The 18,065-nt window shown below is 38.4% G+C and overlaps 1 protein-coding gene across 1 annotated transcript in view; it reads right to left on the bottom strand.

Annotated features, from left to right (window-relative positions):
- The window catches only part of otog (otogelin), a 223,796-nt gene that overhangs the window by 18,811 nt on the left and 186,920 nt on the right, over positions 1-18,065 (bottom strand). The window contains exons 39-47 of the mRNA XM_043706414.2: positions 17,806-17,910; positions 13,796-13,982; positions 10,943-11,163; positions 9,375-9,513; positions 6,143-6,334; positions 5,704-5,916; positions 4,301-4,405; positions 2,549-2,653; positions 401-502 (exon numbers count right to left, since the gene is read on the bottom strand). Of these exons, the coding sequence (XP_043562349.2) occupies positions 401-502; positions 2,549-2,653; positions 4,301-4,405; positions 5,704-5,916; positions 6,143-6,334; positions 9,375-9,513; positions 10,943-11,163; positions 13,796-13,982; positions 17,806-17,910 (1,369 nt within the window). The remainder of the gene's footprint in view (positions 1-400; positions 503-2,548; positions 2,654-4,300; positions 4,406-5,703; positions 5,917-6,142; positions 6,335-9,374; positions 9,514-10,942; positions 11,164-13,795; positions 13,983-17,805; positions 17,911-18,065) is intronic.

Here is an 18,065-nt window from a genome sequence, read left to right as displayed (position 1 = left end):
TCTGGTTGCTGTTTTGGAGAGTGGTTGTAAGGCTCTAGAATCAGCAACTATTATCGCTGCTGCATACCCCTCATGTTTGTAGCGGAATGAGCTTTTCTTCCAGGGTTCTGAATGTGCAGTCTGACAAACAGCAGGTCAATGCAAATAACCTGACTCCTAAAGTACTGATGGGGGCTCACATGAGGACATCTCAATTCAGTCCAGCTGTGCAGACAGTGTAAAACCGGTCTCTAAAATACCTGCTGAGATAAAATTCTATTAATAAGAGCAGGATCAGCTTCATACTTCTTGGATTCTGAAACCAGATTACAGCTTGTGTTCTCTCTATTACCACTAGCATTCATGAATTCATAAAAAACAACTGTTACATGCTTTTTATAGAGTAAAATATTATTCTTACCACATTGGTAGGCTGGACAACACATCTCAGTGGTATTGTTGTTTACGATAAGGATTTCTCCTTTCTGGCAGGAGGGAATTTTGTCAGCACAAGCACCACACACTAATTGTAGGGAAATAAAGTGTTACCATTGTGTTCACGCAAGTATCAACATTATTTCTAAGGATCAATTAGAAGTTTCAATTCCAATATTTAGCAGCTCAATTTTATTATACTGAAGCTTAAAAGGAGATCTTCAAATTTACAAGAATTGCCTCATACTCACTTCCAGTGGGATGTCACAAACACACACACATTCCTCCCTTATTAGCATTCCACCAGGACCATTCCTTCCAGGACACCCTGGGCCATACCTCTTCGACTCGCAACACTTTCCCACAGCAGAATTGTAAAAAGTGTTACAACTGAACGTTTACCTCTCACTTCTCACTATTCAAAACACCAGACATTCCTTCCAGATGAAGTAGTGATTTAGCTGCATGTCACTCAATCTAGTTTATTGTATTTGCTGCTCACAATGGGAAACCATTTTGTGGAACAACTACATTCTGTCCATAAAAATGACCCTGAGCTTCCAGTCGCCTGTCACTTCAACACACCAGCAAGTTCCCATGCCAAGACTTCTGCCTCAGGCCTGATGTAGTTCGAGCGAGACCCAGCATAAGCTCAAAGAACAGCATCTCATCTTTCGTTTGGGGACTCCTTAAGATTCAACATCGGTTTTTGATTCAGATCTTTAGCATCTGCATTTCTTTGTTTCTTTTCACTTACACTGTTAGTCTAGCTGGTAAAGCCTTTCAAAACATTTTAAATGACACATTAAATTATCATTACACTTAATTTGCCTTCATTAGCCCTAAAAAAAGCTGGTTATGAATGTAAGTTTGCTCGCTGAGCTGGAATGTTCATTTTCAGACGTTTCATCACCATACTAGATAACATCACCAGTGAGCCTCCAGTGAAGCACTGGTGTTCATGGCTGGTGACATCATTTCCTGTGGTGATGTCATTTCCTGTTTGTTTTCTCAGCATGTGGTAAATAGGGTCAAAGTCAATGTTTTGTTGATAGAGTTCCAGTTGGAATGCCATGCTTCTAGGAATTCTCATGCATGTCTCTGTTTGACTTGTCCAAGGATGGATGTGTTATCCCAGTTGAAGTGGTATCCTTTCTCATCTGTATGTAAAGTTACTAGTGAGAGTCACTCATGAAGACATGACCCACTCTCACAAGTATACTTACACACAGATGAGAAAGAACAACATTTCAACTAGAGTAACACATCCATCCTAGAATAAGTCAAACAGAGACATGCATGAGAATTCCGAGAAGCATGGCATTCCAACTGGAACTCTGTCAATAAACACATTGACTTCAACCCCATTTACCACCCTCTGAGGAAAAGAACAGGAAATGACATCACCACAAGAAATGACATCACCAACCAAGGAAAGCTGAACGCATAAATAGAAAGAGGGTCACTAATAGCTGCAAATCTTCTCAAAACTCATTAAAGCTGTTTATATAAAGCTAAATGTGTAAAATGTCAAAGTTTGCCAGTATTAAAAATAATGCTGCATGTTTTCTTTTTACTTTAAAGTTTGGCTATGTTTTATGTCTGTTTTAATTCAGTGATGAATTTAATTTTGTTATCTGAAATTTAAGATTAATGGGATCCAGCACTTTTAAATTTCTTATTGCCTGTGAGAACACATTGATATGATTGGCTGTTTATCCTTCTGGCTGACATCAATGCTGCTCTATTCCTGAAATCAGCTTGATTTAAATGACTATATTACTGACCACAAAACCTGGGCCCTTCCTATTCTTTTGCACAAGTTCCAACAACATTTAAAATAGCAAGAAAAATTTTAATATTATTTTGAAAGCTCTGGATATATCTGTGGAAGAAAACTGATAAAATGTTAAATGGGAATAGAAAGAAATTTGTCCAAGTAAACTTTTAACTCCTTACAATTTGGATCTGTATATAGACTTCCATCAAGTATTTTAAAATCAAATTTGGTTCCTGACAAAAACGTAACGTAATGTAAGGTGAAATGTGAATCACTGCAAAACTGATTGGAATAAGCAATGTTTAATAAACAAATATGTCATTTTTAATCAAATATGTACATTGTGCAACTTACTACAGATGTATGCTAAGCAACAACTTCCATCGGCACGGGTAGCAATTAAAGTTTGGTCCTCTAGACAAGTTGGAATGTCAGACTCGCACTTGCTTGGATCACATTCTGCAAAAAATGAACACTCTCAACCAAATAGTAAATATATATCACATATTAAAAGTTAAATATTTGTCTTTGTGTTTATTATTTTGAAAGCATATATTGTAAATTTACTCAAAATTTAAAATTTAACATTTTTCATTGTGTTTTACATTTCACACATCTCATTAACTTGAACACTGTATGTCTTGGGGTTACCTACCAGCCTCACTTATCTACTTCCACCATTTTCTTGGAGATGGTATAGGTTGGTTATATTTGCTTATTGTCACTCGCCCTGCCTGTGACCACTTGATGTCTATTCCACACCCTATCTGAATGCATACTTGAACTTGAAGCTGCATCTCTGTGAAATGGCATGACAAGCCAATCAGTTCAAGGATAATTATGGATTGGCAACAAACACTGGTTTTGCCAGTGATCCCCATATCCCATGACTAAATAAAAGTAATTCTTTCCCAGTAACATTAAAAACAAACTAAAAAATAAGTAAACATGCAATCCATGTCTTCTCTCAATTTGCAGAACTTGAGTGTGTGATTTTGAAGACAATTATGTTTCAAAATCTCTTAAATTTAAGATAGAACAGATGGTTCTGATGGAAGGATGGTTGATTGTACAAATTCTGCCCAGAGGCAGTCCCATCTTATTTGGTTGTCATAGAGATCTGGACCAAAATGTACAGAAAATCAAGTGCCAGTTTTCAAATCTTAACACAAAAGGCAGATAAACTAGTCTCTCTGGGCATATAATCTCAGACAGACAGACATTGTTGGGTGAAGCAATAGCTGCTGTGCAAAGCAAAGGACTGTTTTATGCTGGCCACCAAATACTTTGTCAAGGAGAATTGTTTACCCATTCATAGACTTGAGACTTGAGAACATTTAAGGAGCAAGGAATCATTGAAAATGGTCATGTGGTTGGAAGTTAGTTGAGAATGGTCAGAAGTTGAGTGAAGGGATATCCAAATGACTCTAGAAAACTTGTCCTTGTGGCAGAGTGAAGGGAGCCCATTGAACAGCTAGCTGGTAGGAATAGAGGAATTCATCAATCAGTCTGAAGGTGTGGCTTAATGTGCAATTAGGTCTTAAAGTTTTTTCAATTGTGCTAATTAGTTAGTGGGGAAGTAATATTTTTGCAGTTTCATATGCAAATTGCCTATCACAAAATATTTTGTTGATGCTAATTTTAGTTTCTTTGTCACAGTAAATATTGCAAGTGTGAAATATCATTTGATTCTTTTAGTCAGTTGCTGAAAAATTTACATCTCTTTTTAAAAGTTAATAATATCCATGGGGACCATGACAGGAGCACTTGAGTATCAATGAGACAAGAGATTGTGGGCTAAAATCCCACTCCAAGAGAATTAGACTGGTGTCCTGGTCAGTACTATTCACTTTATCAACAACATCAAAGCAGTTTAGCTTGTAACTATCATAAAGTTGCAGGTACAAGGTTTGTTTCAGAAAAAACTGACTTCCAAATCATTGATATTAAACAGCAACTAAATTTATCTTTATTTCACAGCTTTTAACAATCTTTGAGATGTTCTGTATTTTTGAAAGTGTTATATAGTGCAAGTCTCTCTTTTCCCATGCAAACTTCCATCATCCCACTCAAGATTATACTTCAGGCTGTGTTACATACACTTACCACAATAGAAATCAGGACAGCAGAAGTCTGGTTTGTAAAGGGTGATGAGCCTTTCTCCATAGTTACACTGAGGAGCAAAACTCCCACAGACTGTTTGATTGCAAGCTGAAAACAGAGTAGGGTGACAGCACATCATGCATTAACATGAGTAAGTAATTCATTGTTACATTGGTCCAAAAGCATTACTGTACTTTAAGCTTTTTCAAAGTTATACGAATCTTTTGGCTTATTTAAAGAAAAAGACTTGCTGAAATGCACTTTCCTTAACTCCAATTTGATACACAATGTACTAATTGCATAAAAACAGCGATACCATTCGTGTAACTCTTAATAAACATAAAACTTCCAGAAGGATAAGGGGGAATCTCATAGAAGCATGTAAAATCCTGGGACTGGACGGGCTAGACACGAGAAGAATGTTCCCAATGTTGGGGAAGTCCCGAACAAGGGGTTACAGTCTAAGAATAAGTGGTAAGCTATTCAGGACTGAGATGAGGAAGGATTTCTTCACTCAGAGTTGTGAATCTGTGGAATTCTCTCCCACTAAAAGCTGTTGGGGACAGTTCCTCAGATATACATGAAGGAGCTAGGTGCGGCCTTTGCAGCTAAAGATATAAAGAGGTAGGGGAGAAAGCAGAGTGGGACACTGAAATTGCATGATCATATTGAATGGTGATCCAGACACAAAGGGCCGAATTTGTTATTTTCTATAAGACTACATTTTCTCAACTTATAACGTGGCTCTAGAACTGCTACTGTGTGTCAGCCGAAATTATAGAAACTGTCCAATTTTCATATTCATTGATTTGCGTTAACTTTTCAAAAATTATTTTCATCATTGTTTCCAGATAGTGCCCGACAGCCAGAAGGTTAGTGGTCGAAGCATCCATATTAGACTACTGACTGGTCTGCAGAACTCAGTTTGGGGGAGCTGCATACATACAGGTTGCTATCAAAGCAACACGTTAATTATTTCTTCAAAATTAGTACCAATGGACTACCAAGTTGCTACTCCATTAAATCCCTTTTATGCTCCCTCTATTCTCAACAATCCTGCCCTATTTGACAGCATATCTGAGGTGCAGCAGACAGCATGGCTTCCTTTGCATATTGATTAATTTTGAAATTTAAGGTCAATGTTGTAATCTTGAGGCAATTAGAAGTTCAAATTTTCAAAGTGCAGTTGAAATTCTGGACCTGGAATTGAATTATTCACTCGATGGAATGATTAGAGCACAGTCTTAGGTTCAGGAAATGGAAGAGACTCTAAGTTTAATTTACAGGATTCACAATACTTTTTTTGGACACTACAACAATGTGGCTACAGTGTAATTATTTTATGTAAACCTTACATTCTCCAGACATGATGGATTAGTCAGCTACAGACAGAATTTAATACTTACCACATATCTTTTTGGGGCAGCAGCTCTTATCACCAGCTAGACTAACCACTATTTCCCCAGAACGGTGACAGATGGGATCAGGGACAGAAGAACAGTTGTGATCAACTGTAATAATTGTCCCATTCTCCAGGCACTGGTACATGCAGCATCCATCCAGTGAGGCATCCCACTTCTCGCCAGCAGCATGCGGTAATCCCCAACTATCAGTGCAAGCTGAAAATTATAAAATGCATGTAATTACCTTAAGCAACAAAATAATTATCCATACAGTAAAATATACTGATGGTTAGTAATCTAGTGAGCCCAATATCCTTGGTACTGCAAATATCAAAGTTTTATATGCATTTATATATAATAAAAGAAGTATTGGAAGATTGTGTGGCTAGTTCTTCATGGCTACAGGTAGACGAGATAATCGAGAAATGTAGGAGAAAAGTACCACACTTCTCCTCGGGTATACACAAGGTAGAGTCTAGACGATGGAGAATGGTTCCTTCTGGACAAACACATCCTTCACTCAGGATAGAGCATGATGCATCCTCAGATGGAAAGAAAATTCTGTTTTGGCAGGTCTTCGCTTCACACATGAGTACACAAGCCTGGTATATCATGTTAGCAGGACATGTAAAGGCTGAAACAACAGGAGGAAAATCATTTGTTGCTAACTTGTTTAAGGTTAAGTTGAATTCATATACATTTTAAAAATTGAGCAAAGTACATTTTACAATGTACAAGTACAAGAACAAAGTACAAGAGCAAACTCCTATTTATAAGTAGATTCATTTTTGCAGCTGGTAGCCATGATATTTAGTCATTGAGACATATTCCCATGAAGCAGCAGATCTTTAACAATAATACAAAAATTTATTAAGTAAAAGGTGGCTCAGTGGTTAGCACTGCTGCCTTACAATGCCAAGGACCTGGGTTCAATTCCTGCCTCAGGCAACTGTCCGTGTGGAGTTTGCACGTTCTCCCTGTGTCTGTGTGGGTTTCCTCCAGGTACTCCGGTTTCTTCCCACAGTCCAAAGATATGGAGGTTAGGTGAATTGGTCATGCTAAATTGCCATAGTGTTAGGTGGGTTAGTCAGGGGTAAATGATGGGGAATGGGTGGGTGGATTGCTCTTTGGAGGGTTGGTATGGACTTGTTGGGCCAAAGGGCCTGTTTCCACACTGTAGGGGATTGAATCTAGAAAACAAAAATATTTATATTCTTCATTTTCCAATTTAGGTGGCTTAAACTTAGTTCTAACAACTTGAAGACTAGTTTACAAACTCTCCTGACTTGTAAGCTGCACAAGCTGAAACTACTTCTGCTAGGGTTATGGGTTCCTCTGATCCCAAAACTTGATACTCTTGCTAAACTGAACTCTTGTTCATTCTGAACTGAAGTCACAAGCTAAACTAATGGGCTCTGTTCTGTGTAGGAGAAAGTGAGGTCTGCAGGTGCTGGAGATCAGAGCTGAAAATGTGTTGCTGGAAAAGCGCAGCAGGTCAGGCAGCATCCAGAGAACAGGAGAATCGACGTTTCGGGCATAAGCCCTTCTTCAGGAAGCCCTTCAGGAAGTCCTTCTTCAGGAAGCCATTCCTGAAGAAGGGCTTATGCCCGAAACGTCGATTCTCCTGTTCCCTGGATGCTGCCTGACCTGCTGCGCTTTTCCAGCAACACATTTTCAGCTCTGTTCTGTGTAAACTCAGTTGTACAAATATTTTATCCTCTAAAACCAGAGGGTCCTTGATTGAATCATATGCGATCCAGGAATTGATATATTTAGGTCACTGTTTCAAATGGCTTTCTAACCCCATAAAATAAATCTTTCAGAGAATAAACTAAGATCCATCCACCACTATTACAAAACCTAACCCAGAACATAGGCCCATGACTACGAGTGAGAATCCCAAAGTTCTATGAACATTTTTAACCCTTTAGAGAGCTGTTACAGGGACAATTGATGTAGACGCAAAAGCTTCTGTGTAGGACCAATGGAATGTAATACCTAAAGGTCTCAAGGAAATTTCAGGCCAGGACTGTGATCTCTTTTGATTACAAAGATAATGAGGGGCTAACAGTCTCCTGCTCAAGTTAAAATTCACACAACAATAGGTTATAGTCCAACAGGTTTATTTGGAAGTACTAGCTTTCGGAGCAATGTTCCATCATCAGGTAGCTGTGAAGCAGGATCATACAACACACCTTTCTTTTTTACATCTTTGTCACCTTTTTAAAAATTATCTCAAGTTAAAATCTCCAAGTTGTCTCGAGAATGTGACTGGAAAGAGGTCCTGGGATTTACGTATTAATGAACCGAAACCTGCAACCCATTCTAAAAGATGAAAGACTTAACAGAAATCTAGGTTTGTTCAATACAGGTATATCATTTCAGTTGCATGACACTGAAATCTTTTGCTATAAATTCTGTGTTTTTATGATCCTGCTCCACAACTACCTGATGAAGGAACAGTGCTCCAAAAGCTCGTACCATAACCTGGTGTTGTGTGATTTTTAACTTGTCCACCCCAGTCCAACACCAGCATCCCCACATCATAGTCTCCTGCTCAACAGCAAGGCACCACCCTTGCATTATGTCCCAAACTGCAGGCACAGTGTGCGTTTTTCCCTTTGAAGAATCCAGAAGGGCAGGAGTTTAAAAGCCTGTTCCAACTCTAGTGGACTAGTAGGAATGAATGTCTTTATATGTACCAGTCTGGGTTTGATAATTAGCATGGTATGATTGTCACAGCCAAGAACTATCCCCTAGTTAGCCATGTTGAGTTAAAAGTCACCTCTAACTCTATGTGCTGCAAATCAGTTAAAAATTAAACGGAGACAAAAGACTCTCGCTTATTCAGAAAATTCAAACACGGTTGAAAGACATCAGAATTATAGAATCTCAACCAATCAGTTTACTGGATTATGAAACCAGCTATACAACTACCAAAGTTGTTGCTACGGGTAACCACCATTACAATGACAGCACCATTCAACTGTCATTCTAGGTTCACCATTCACCATTCAACAATTTAGACAGTAATCCTTTTTTTTAAATCTCTATCTTTGTCTTACCTCTCATTTCTGATCTGTGCACATGTGTGTTGTGTTAGTATTTCTTCTTGCATGTAGCAAATAATAAACTCACTCCTTTTGTTAATTTGAGAAAGCCTGCTTGAATTAGCTACTTTTAAAACCTAAGTTTTTTTGAGTCCAGGAGAAAGGAAAGGTTCCTTTCTAAAGCAGCCTTGCTGCATCCAACAGTGGACGAGCAAAGGAGGGTAGCCAACAAGTTTTTCCTCATCCAGGTTCTTAACATGTTGGTAATTCCCTACACAACTGAAACAAATCAGAAAACCTCACCAGGAGTCTGGTCATAACAGAAGCACAGAAAAATGGCATTGAGGTAGATTATCAGCTATGACTTGCCTCACAGCACCAGGGTCCCAGGTTCAATTCCAACCTTAGGTGACTGTCTGTGGGGAGTTTGCACATTCTCCCCGTGTGAATTGACCATGCTAAATTGCCCATAGTGTTAGCTGCATTAGTCAGAGGGAAATGGGTCTTGGTGGGTTATTCTTTGGAGGGTCAGTGTGGACTTGTTGGGCCAAAGGGCCTGTTTCCATGCTGTAGGGAATCTAATCTAATCTAAACCTATGTCAGTTTATTTAAACCACTACTTACAGCAATAGTCTGATTTCCTCCACTCTAGGCAAATGTTAAATTTATTACAGAGAGCCACATACGCAGCCAGAGCAGAACAATGGTTCTTCACAAACAATGAATCACGGATCCAGAGCTCACAAAACATTTCTGGAGAAACCTAGCATGAGAAAAAAAGAAGAAATTCTTCACAATGTTGCAGTTGTGGTGGTCTGTTGCATAAACAATGATGAACAAGATTTCATTGAAATATCTTTCACCAGTATCACGAGATGTGGTTTGTTACATCAATTCAATATTAAATGTTTATTATTCCCTTTAATATGTAAATTTCTCAAAACTAACTACTAACAAGTAAACATCAAAACAAAAAATGTTGATTGTGAATGATTAGTAAAGATAGCAGTGATTCAAGACGAACAGGTTTGTAACACAATTAGCAGGATAGTTATAGACTTCAAGGAGACAAAGACATGGCAAATAGACAGGCAGGAGGCTGGAAGAACACAGCAAGCCAGGATTATCAGGTGTAACCCTTCTTCAGGACATTGACCTCTCCACCTCCTGATGCTGCCTGGTTTGCTGTGCTCTTTCCGCTTCCTGCCTGTCTGTTTTGGATTTCAGCATCTGCAGCTTTTTTGTCTCTCACTACAGACATGGGGAAGCCATATACATTATTTGAAACTCAAAGCAGAGAAGTCAAAATGGCACTTTAGGAAGTATAATGAGAACAAGCATTATAAACTAAATGGAACAGGTTTAGTGGAGGTGATGAAACAGAGAGACCTGGGGAATGACACAGCTAAATCAAGGCAGGTGAAAAAGACAATGAAAGAAAAGGGATATTTGGCTTTAAAATTAGAGGCACAGAATACAAAAACAAGGCCATTAGCTGGTTAGGCCTTAGCTAAAACATTGTGTCTTATTTTGGTTATTGAATGTTAGAAAATTGTCAACGTCTTTAAGAAAATGGAGAGGAGATTTATCAGAATTATGTCAAGATTGAGGAGAAAGTTAGGACGCTGGTATAGATTCCTTGGATAGGTTCTCAGTTGCAGTAATGATGTACATGAAATGCAGTAAAGCCATATCAAACCATAGCATCCCTTGCAAACATTCATATTTGATCCTTCCCAACTGCAGAATGAAGAAGATGGAGAATGGACTCAAATACATCTGAATCTTTATGCAGTGCTAGTATATCCAATGGTCATTTACATTTTATGGACAAAGTTCCAAGATCAATCATTGTACCAAAAACTAAAATTTTTTCCACCTTCTGTAGAGGTGTGTAATAATATTTCTGAGCAGGTTAGATACTTTAGGAAAGTATCTAAACCATTACATTGCGACATTTGAAGTTGAAAAGAGCTTTAAACTCACTTCTCAAGCAGCACCTGTCTCCACAGCCTGATGAAGGAATTTTGCCTGAAACGTCAATTTTCCTACTCCTCGGATGCTGACTGACCTGCTCTGCTTTTCCAGCACCACTCTAATCTTGACTCTAATCTCCAGCATCTGCAGTACCCACTTCTGCAGACTCTGGAATTATATATGCATTGTTCTGTGCGATTGTTATAAATACATACTTGTGCATGACAGAGGGAAAGCGTCTCACTTTGGAGCATTCTGAAACATTCAGAGCAGTTGCTTGTAGAACAGTTAACCTCTTGACGTCGACTCATTATCATTCCTGTCTCTGTGCTGGCCACTGTCCAGTCTTGAATGAAGGTCAATGGATCGTCATCTTTTTGAAGAACTGTGCCATTTTTCAAGGTTAGGTCATTTATTGGGTTTCCATCACAGTAACCTGTATATATAATAAGGACATTTGTAGACATAATCTTGTCAAGTCAATGAATTATACTTTTTCAAGGGCTGGTGGATTGGGGATGTTGCATGTAGATAAGTGGAGTTGAGACTGTAACCAGATCAGCCATGATGTTATTGACTGACAGAGCAGACCCGAATGGTAGAATGGGCTAATCCCATTTAAGTCTGATGTTCCTAAATTTGTGTTGTCAAGCATCAGAAAGGAAAGTAGACTGATTATGCCTAGGGTATTCAGAGATATGTATCTCTTATATTTTAATAAAAATACTGATGTTGAGTTGTATTTAAATTTAATAAATTTGCTGAGATTTCACATAATACCAAATGAGATGTAAATTATTATAAAAGCAAAATATTGTAGACGCTGGAAATATGAAACAAACAGAAAATAGGAGAAAAACTCAGCAGCTGGAAAATGTGTTGCTGGAAAAGCGCAGCAGGTCAGGCAGCATCCAAGGAGCAGGAGAATCGAGGTTTCGGGCATAAGCCCTTCTTCAGGAATGAAGGCTTATGCCCGAAACATCGATTCTCCTGGTCCTGGGATACTGCCTGACCTGCTGCGCTCTTCCAGCAACACATTTTTCAGCTCTGATCTCCATCATCTGCAGTCCTCACTTTCTTCTAGAAAAACTCAGCAGGTCTGGCACAATCTGTGGAGAGAAAAATAGAATTAACGTTTCAAGTCCTGTATGACTTCTTCAGAGAAGAACAGTAGGAGTAATGCCAGACTCAAAACATGAGCTCTGTTTCTCCTACCACAGATGCTGCCAAACCCATTGAGTTTGTCCAGATGTAAATTAATTCTGTTTTAAGACATCACTATTTTATTTAATACCTAGTCTCTTTTTATCTCTAAAATTTTGATGATACCATTTACAGCATTTATTGCATTACGACTCATAGAGGTTACATTTCAGGAAATTATGTAAAATAAAAATCTGTAACCAAACAAAATAGCTGAAATTAGGAATTATGTTATGAATGACCAAATTGGCCAATTAAGAACAACTACATTGCAAAGGCATTCAACTTAGTTAGTATCACATTTAATCACTCAGTTTTAATTTGGACATTATTCATTAACTAGCAAAAAGCATCAAATGCCATTCCTAGCATTTATATCCATTTGAGTTGTCACTTTGAAATTTTCCACACTTTATGAGTTGCTGCTAAAAATAACCCATATTCCATAATGTCCCTACATAGACAATATATCAAGCAACAGCACATGAAAAACGTTATGCAATGACCTTTAAACAAAACATTCCCCACACTTCTGACTGAAATATAAATAATGTCACATCAATAACACACTAATACCACAAGAAAGCTTACTGCAGAAAATACAATGGTGAAAGGGTAATGTATTATGCTACCAATTAGAAGATTGGGAGAAAATAGACAATATGTATAAATGGATCTTCTTCTGTTTGGCAGGATGTGGTGAGCAGACCAAAGTTATAGCAGCTAAATTTGCAGACAACACAAAGGTAGAAAGGAAAGTATGACTTCAAGAAGACATAAGGAATTTGAAGAAGAATATAGACAGGTTGAGTGAGTGGGCAAAAATCTGGCTTGTGGAGAAGGATGTGGGAAAATGTGAAGCTGTTCATTTTGACAAGAAGAATGGAAAAGTAGAGTATTAAATAAATGGACAACAACTGCAGAAATCAGAGGGGCAGTGGGATTTGTTGTTCTATGGCATGAGTCACAACAGTACACAATTAAGGCAACTATTGAGATGATACTTATTTTCTTATGAGAGAAATTGAACATAAAAGTAAAAAGTCAATCTTCAGTTATAAAGAGCATTGACAAGAGCACATCTTAAATCATACAATCCCTACAGTGTGGAAGCAGGCCATTTGGCTCATTAAGTCCACATTGACCCTCTGAATATCTCCCTGCAGTTGTTGTTTCTTTATATATGAAGGATGTAAATGTGTTGGAAGTAGCTCAGAACAGTTTTACTAAATTAATAATTGGACTGAGTGGGTTGCCTTATGAGAATTGGTTGGTCAGGCTGGGCTTTTTTCCATTGGAGTTTAAAAGGGATAACTGGATTGATGTTAATAAGACCATGAATAGTCTTGGCAAGATGAATGTAGAAAGGATGTTTCCAAGACATCCAATGATATTTGTCTTCCTGGTTTTCTGCATTAAACAGCATTGGGAATCGTTCCTTCCAGTAGAAGCCTAATTGGCTTCAGCCACCTTGGAGTTCCAGGGAATGTTTGAGGAGTGTTGCCACCAGCTCTCTAGCTGATGGACAGGCCCATCATTGTGGTCATTAAATTAGCCTATTGCTCCCTCAGATTTCCACATGGAGCCACCTACTGCCGATTACTGTTTCTACCTACCAACCTTGACTTGAATGAGATCAGTTAAGATTCCAGTACAACTCATCCAAATCAAGTGCAGAACTTGAAATCAGACAATTGCCAAGTCCTGACAACCCAAATGCACCACCCATCTCAGGGCTGACACACCTCTCCCTGCCTGCTAGTGGACCTATCGTATTGCAGTTTGCAACAAAATGTCTTTTCTCTGTTTAGCATGAAAACATTTTGCAAATACATTAGCACATAAAACAACAAATGTTTACGTACCGCAGAGCCCCATAGTAGCTAGATTTTTATTGGGTGTGCCTGTGTCAATAACCATAATCCCTGTATTGTGAAACCATTGTATGCGTATACCAGCTGGAGTCACGATTGTGTACATACTCCCAGTATCAATGATTTCAAAGTCAAACCTTCGGAATGGAGTGTAGCCAAACCTTGAATTAATGCTCAGCTGAAGGAATATGAATAGAAAAATGATTTATGTACAATTATTTGACAATGAAAAATCAAATACGTAATCAAAAGTCTTTAAATGTGGTTGAATTGACTGGAAATCACACCCATTGTAATAGTTGTTCAATCAGGATGTGGATGTCGCTTGATCAGTTTTACAAAACAAAGTATCCAATCATTAATAGGTTTGCAAAGCTAAATTATGCCTTTTCTCCTCAAATTTCGATATAATGAGCTGATGTAGAATCAATACTTTATCAATGAAAAAGGAAAACATCGATACAGCGAAAATCATTTCTCACTGTGTACTTTCAAATAAACCTGTTGGACTGTAACCCGGTGTTGTGTGATTTTTAACTTCCTCTTAAAAGCCAGACTTTGAGCTAAATTTTACCATGGAGTCAGGGTTGGGTTCAGAGATGGGGGTGGTGCAGGGAAATCAAATTGTTGCATGCTATGATGGCTCCCCAGTGTTGTTTTGCCTCCAGATGACTCTCACAGGGGCCAACAAGCAGCTGCCATTGGAATCAGAAAGCTGCTGCACAAATGCAGACAGACAATTAAGACATCTAGTGCTATACTACAGAGCCATTCTCAGAAGCTGCCAATGTTTTCTTGTGCCTGACAGCCCCCTGCCTTGCTGGGTTTGGAGCTTGGCAGTTATACTTAGAAGCTGCATTTGAGCTTCCTCGTACTTTTGGCTCACTCATTGAGTCAATATAAAAAGGTAACAAACCTTGGTCATGACACAAACATACTGATGGCCCTGCTCCAAGTTTAAATTTTCAGCAGGCTTCTGACATCATTCCCATTTTGGGTTACTGGGAAACAAAGGCTACTTCCTCCAATATGGATCGTGACACCTCTATTTTAAGAAATCCGCAGACTGAGTCAGTACAGAGATACAATGTTATACATGCTTCCGCCAGGGCCTCCTTAAGATTTGATCTGAATACTTGGGCCACTCAAGCAGAGTCTGGAAGCATGTAGTAGAAAAGATGAACTACATCATTAGAGCAAGCTGTGCCCTTCACAACTGGAGGAAACAAAGGGAGAATATCCTGGATGCAGAGAAAAATCAGGAATTCACAGAAATCTTCTGAGGATGATGATCAGGATATTGACTGGGAGGCATATTGAAGACAGCATGGTAGAATCATGCATCACTGAGCCACTTTGGTAACCAAGATGCACTACAGAGTGAGAGCCAGTTCCTGTCTTGTAGCACCTGATGAGGCGTGCAGACATTTTAAATACAGTACCAGCAGTGGTGAACACTTCTGCCTCTCCCACTAAATGATCCCATGAGTTGGGGACAAAAGAGCATGAATGAAAAGGTGGTTAAGAGTCAAAGATTGTGTGAGAAAACTCACTGTGAGCCATTGCGAACAAAACACCACTTCACTTGACAAAACACTAACTGAAAAAGGGAAAATTTAGTGCAATGTCCTTGCATTGGACAGAATGTGGAGGGGATCTTCCAGAATGATATCAATAAGGTTGGTGAATTGCAGAGATATAATAGATTTGGATGTGCTCTTCAAACCAGACAAGGTTAAGGAAGATTTAATGGACATGTTCAAGATTGCAAGCGGTTTTAATAGAGACATGGTGAGAAACTATTGTTACTGCTAAGGAAGTCTGTAACAAAAAGTTCCTGGAAGTAATAGGGAGCATTCTTTTTGTATTCTGAGCTAACATCTGTGTGTGCAACCTGAGAGGGCATTAGAAGTTGATTTCATAATCATTTTCAGAAAACAATTGAATAATATACTTGAGAAGAAGATATTTACAAGACAGCAGACGATTTTATTTTATTCCTTCACAGGATGTCAGTGTAGCTGATTAGGCCATCATTCATTGTCCATCATTAATTGCCCTTGAATAGGTGGGGCAAGTTATCTTCTTGAAATGGCACAGTCTACTGAGGATAAGTATGCCCACAGTGCTGCTAGGAAGGAACTTCTAGGAATTTTACCAGCAAGAGAAAAAGAAGGACAATATAGTTTCAAGTCAGGATGGTGTGTGACTTAGAGAGGAATTTGCAGACGATAGTGCTCCCATGTTCTCCTCAGTGGTGGAGGTCACATGTTTGAAAGCTGCTGCAGTGCCTGTTGTAGATAGTATACACACTTATGCCTCTGTGTTCATGTTCATAGAATCCCTACAGTTTGGAACAGGTCCTTTGGCTCAACAAGTCCACACCGACCCTCTGAAGAGTATCCCATTCAGACCCATTACACTACTTTATTACTCTGCATTTTCCCCTGACTAAAGACATGACCTCCACATCCCTGAACACTATGGGCAATTTAGCATGGCCAATTCACCTGACCTGCACATCTTTGGATTGTGGGAGGAAACTGGAGCACACGGAGGAAACCCACGCAGACACGGGGAGAATGTGCAAACTCCACATAGACAATCGCCCGAGGCTGGAATCAAACCAGTGTCCCTGGTGCTGTGCGGCAGCATTGCTAAACACCATGCAGCCCGCAGGATTGGATGGGTTGAAGACTTAAAGTGTTAAATTAGGTGCTAATCAAGTGGTATTATTTGTCCTGGATGACAGAAGCATCAAGAGGTTTGGTGGAACCATGTCCATGTCGGTAAGTGGAGAGTATTCCATCACAGTCCTGACCTGTGCATTGTAATGTTGGACAGACTTTGGGGGCAGTGGTTAAAAGTATACTAGGCGTTACAGAATTCTTAACCTCTAACATTCTTTTGTTCCCACAGTATTTATATAGCTAGTCCAGTTTAGTCCTGGTTAATGGTAATCCCAGGATGTTGATAATGGAGGATTTTGCGATGTTAAGATTCTCCCTTATTGGAAATGGTCATTGTCTGGCACTCATGGATGTTGACCTGGTCTTGCTGCATTTGCTGCTTCAGAATGGGCAGAATTCGATCGCTCTTTAAAATACTGGTATAGACACCAGGATTCAAATGACTTTTTTCAAGGCTATATGATTCTTGTATCCTACCATTGCATTGTATAGCATCTTAAAGCTCCATAATCATTGGGACATTGATATTTTGCCATTTTGACAAATGGACTCAACTTTAGCAGTAACAGTTTCTGGAGCATTGTTGCAAACAGTTACTCTTCTCAAAATAAAAGTGCATTTCACACATACGGAATCCCCATGGATCTGTTTGGCTACTGTTATTGTTTCAACAAAAACAAGACATTTCCAAATAATTTGTTATAAGTTTCCCCTTTAAAATAAGCAAACAAAACATGCAATCTGCAAGAGAGAAAATAAAACCTAGTTTTAATCTGTGCATCTCCATATCCTGGGCTTAAATTACAAAATAATGTGAAATGGCACATGGCATTTTGGGTATTGAACATTTTTTGATGAACAAACTGCATCCCTTATTGTAAAAATAGCCGTTATTTGAAAATTTATTGATGGTACTATACACATGTATAATTTCTTTTTGGGACATCTGTTTAATTATGCACATCACATTGATACAATTAATTTGTCAAAACCTCTGTTCTTCAATATATAAATTGAAGATTATCATGTTTTTGACCATGTATCCATTGTAAATAACATTTCATGATTTATTATATTAATTTCTGCAGAGAAACATTTCAAGCATCAATTAAGTTCCAATATATTTATTTTAATATTTTTAATGTACAGGAATCCAAAATATTCGTAGATCAAAGTATTGCATATGATCACTAATGAAGCTCATGAACTGCAGCATGATGATTATTTGTATTTATTGTAAGGAATATGCTACAATCTTTAATAAGAGTTATTAGAAACATGCACTTAGTTATAAGTTAGAAATCAACCTACCTTTCTCAACTGCCTGTCAATAATGATGTGGTTTGATCCATGAGTTATGTTAAGCTTTGTCAGACATAGAAAGCTGGAGTTCACATACGACTGAATCATTGTAGTCTGATTAGAGAGAAACATGTTGATCAAACAATCAGTCTTTAATTTGGAAATAAATCAGTATAGTACGTAGTGCAAAACAATTTTAATAAGCCTTTAATCATAACTCTTTACGTTAGAATAAAGTAATTACTCTTGTAAAGAGGCAAAGTCACCAT

Source organism: Chiloscyllium plagiosum, unplaced genomic scaffold (genome assembly GCF_037043375.1).
Source record: "Chiloscyllium plagiosum isolate Xiang-an unplaced genomic scaffold, Cpla_swu_hap1 HiC_scaffold_18, whole genome shotgun sequence".
NCBI lineage: Eukaryota > Metazoa > Chordata > Chondrichthyes > Orectolobiformes > Hemiscylliidae > Chiloscyllium > Chiloscyllium plagiosum.
The sequence above is the reverse complement of the archived record's forward strand: the minus strand, read 5'-3'. Positions and strand labels throughout refer to the sequence as shown.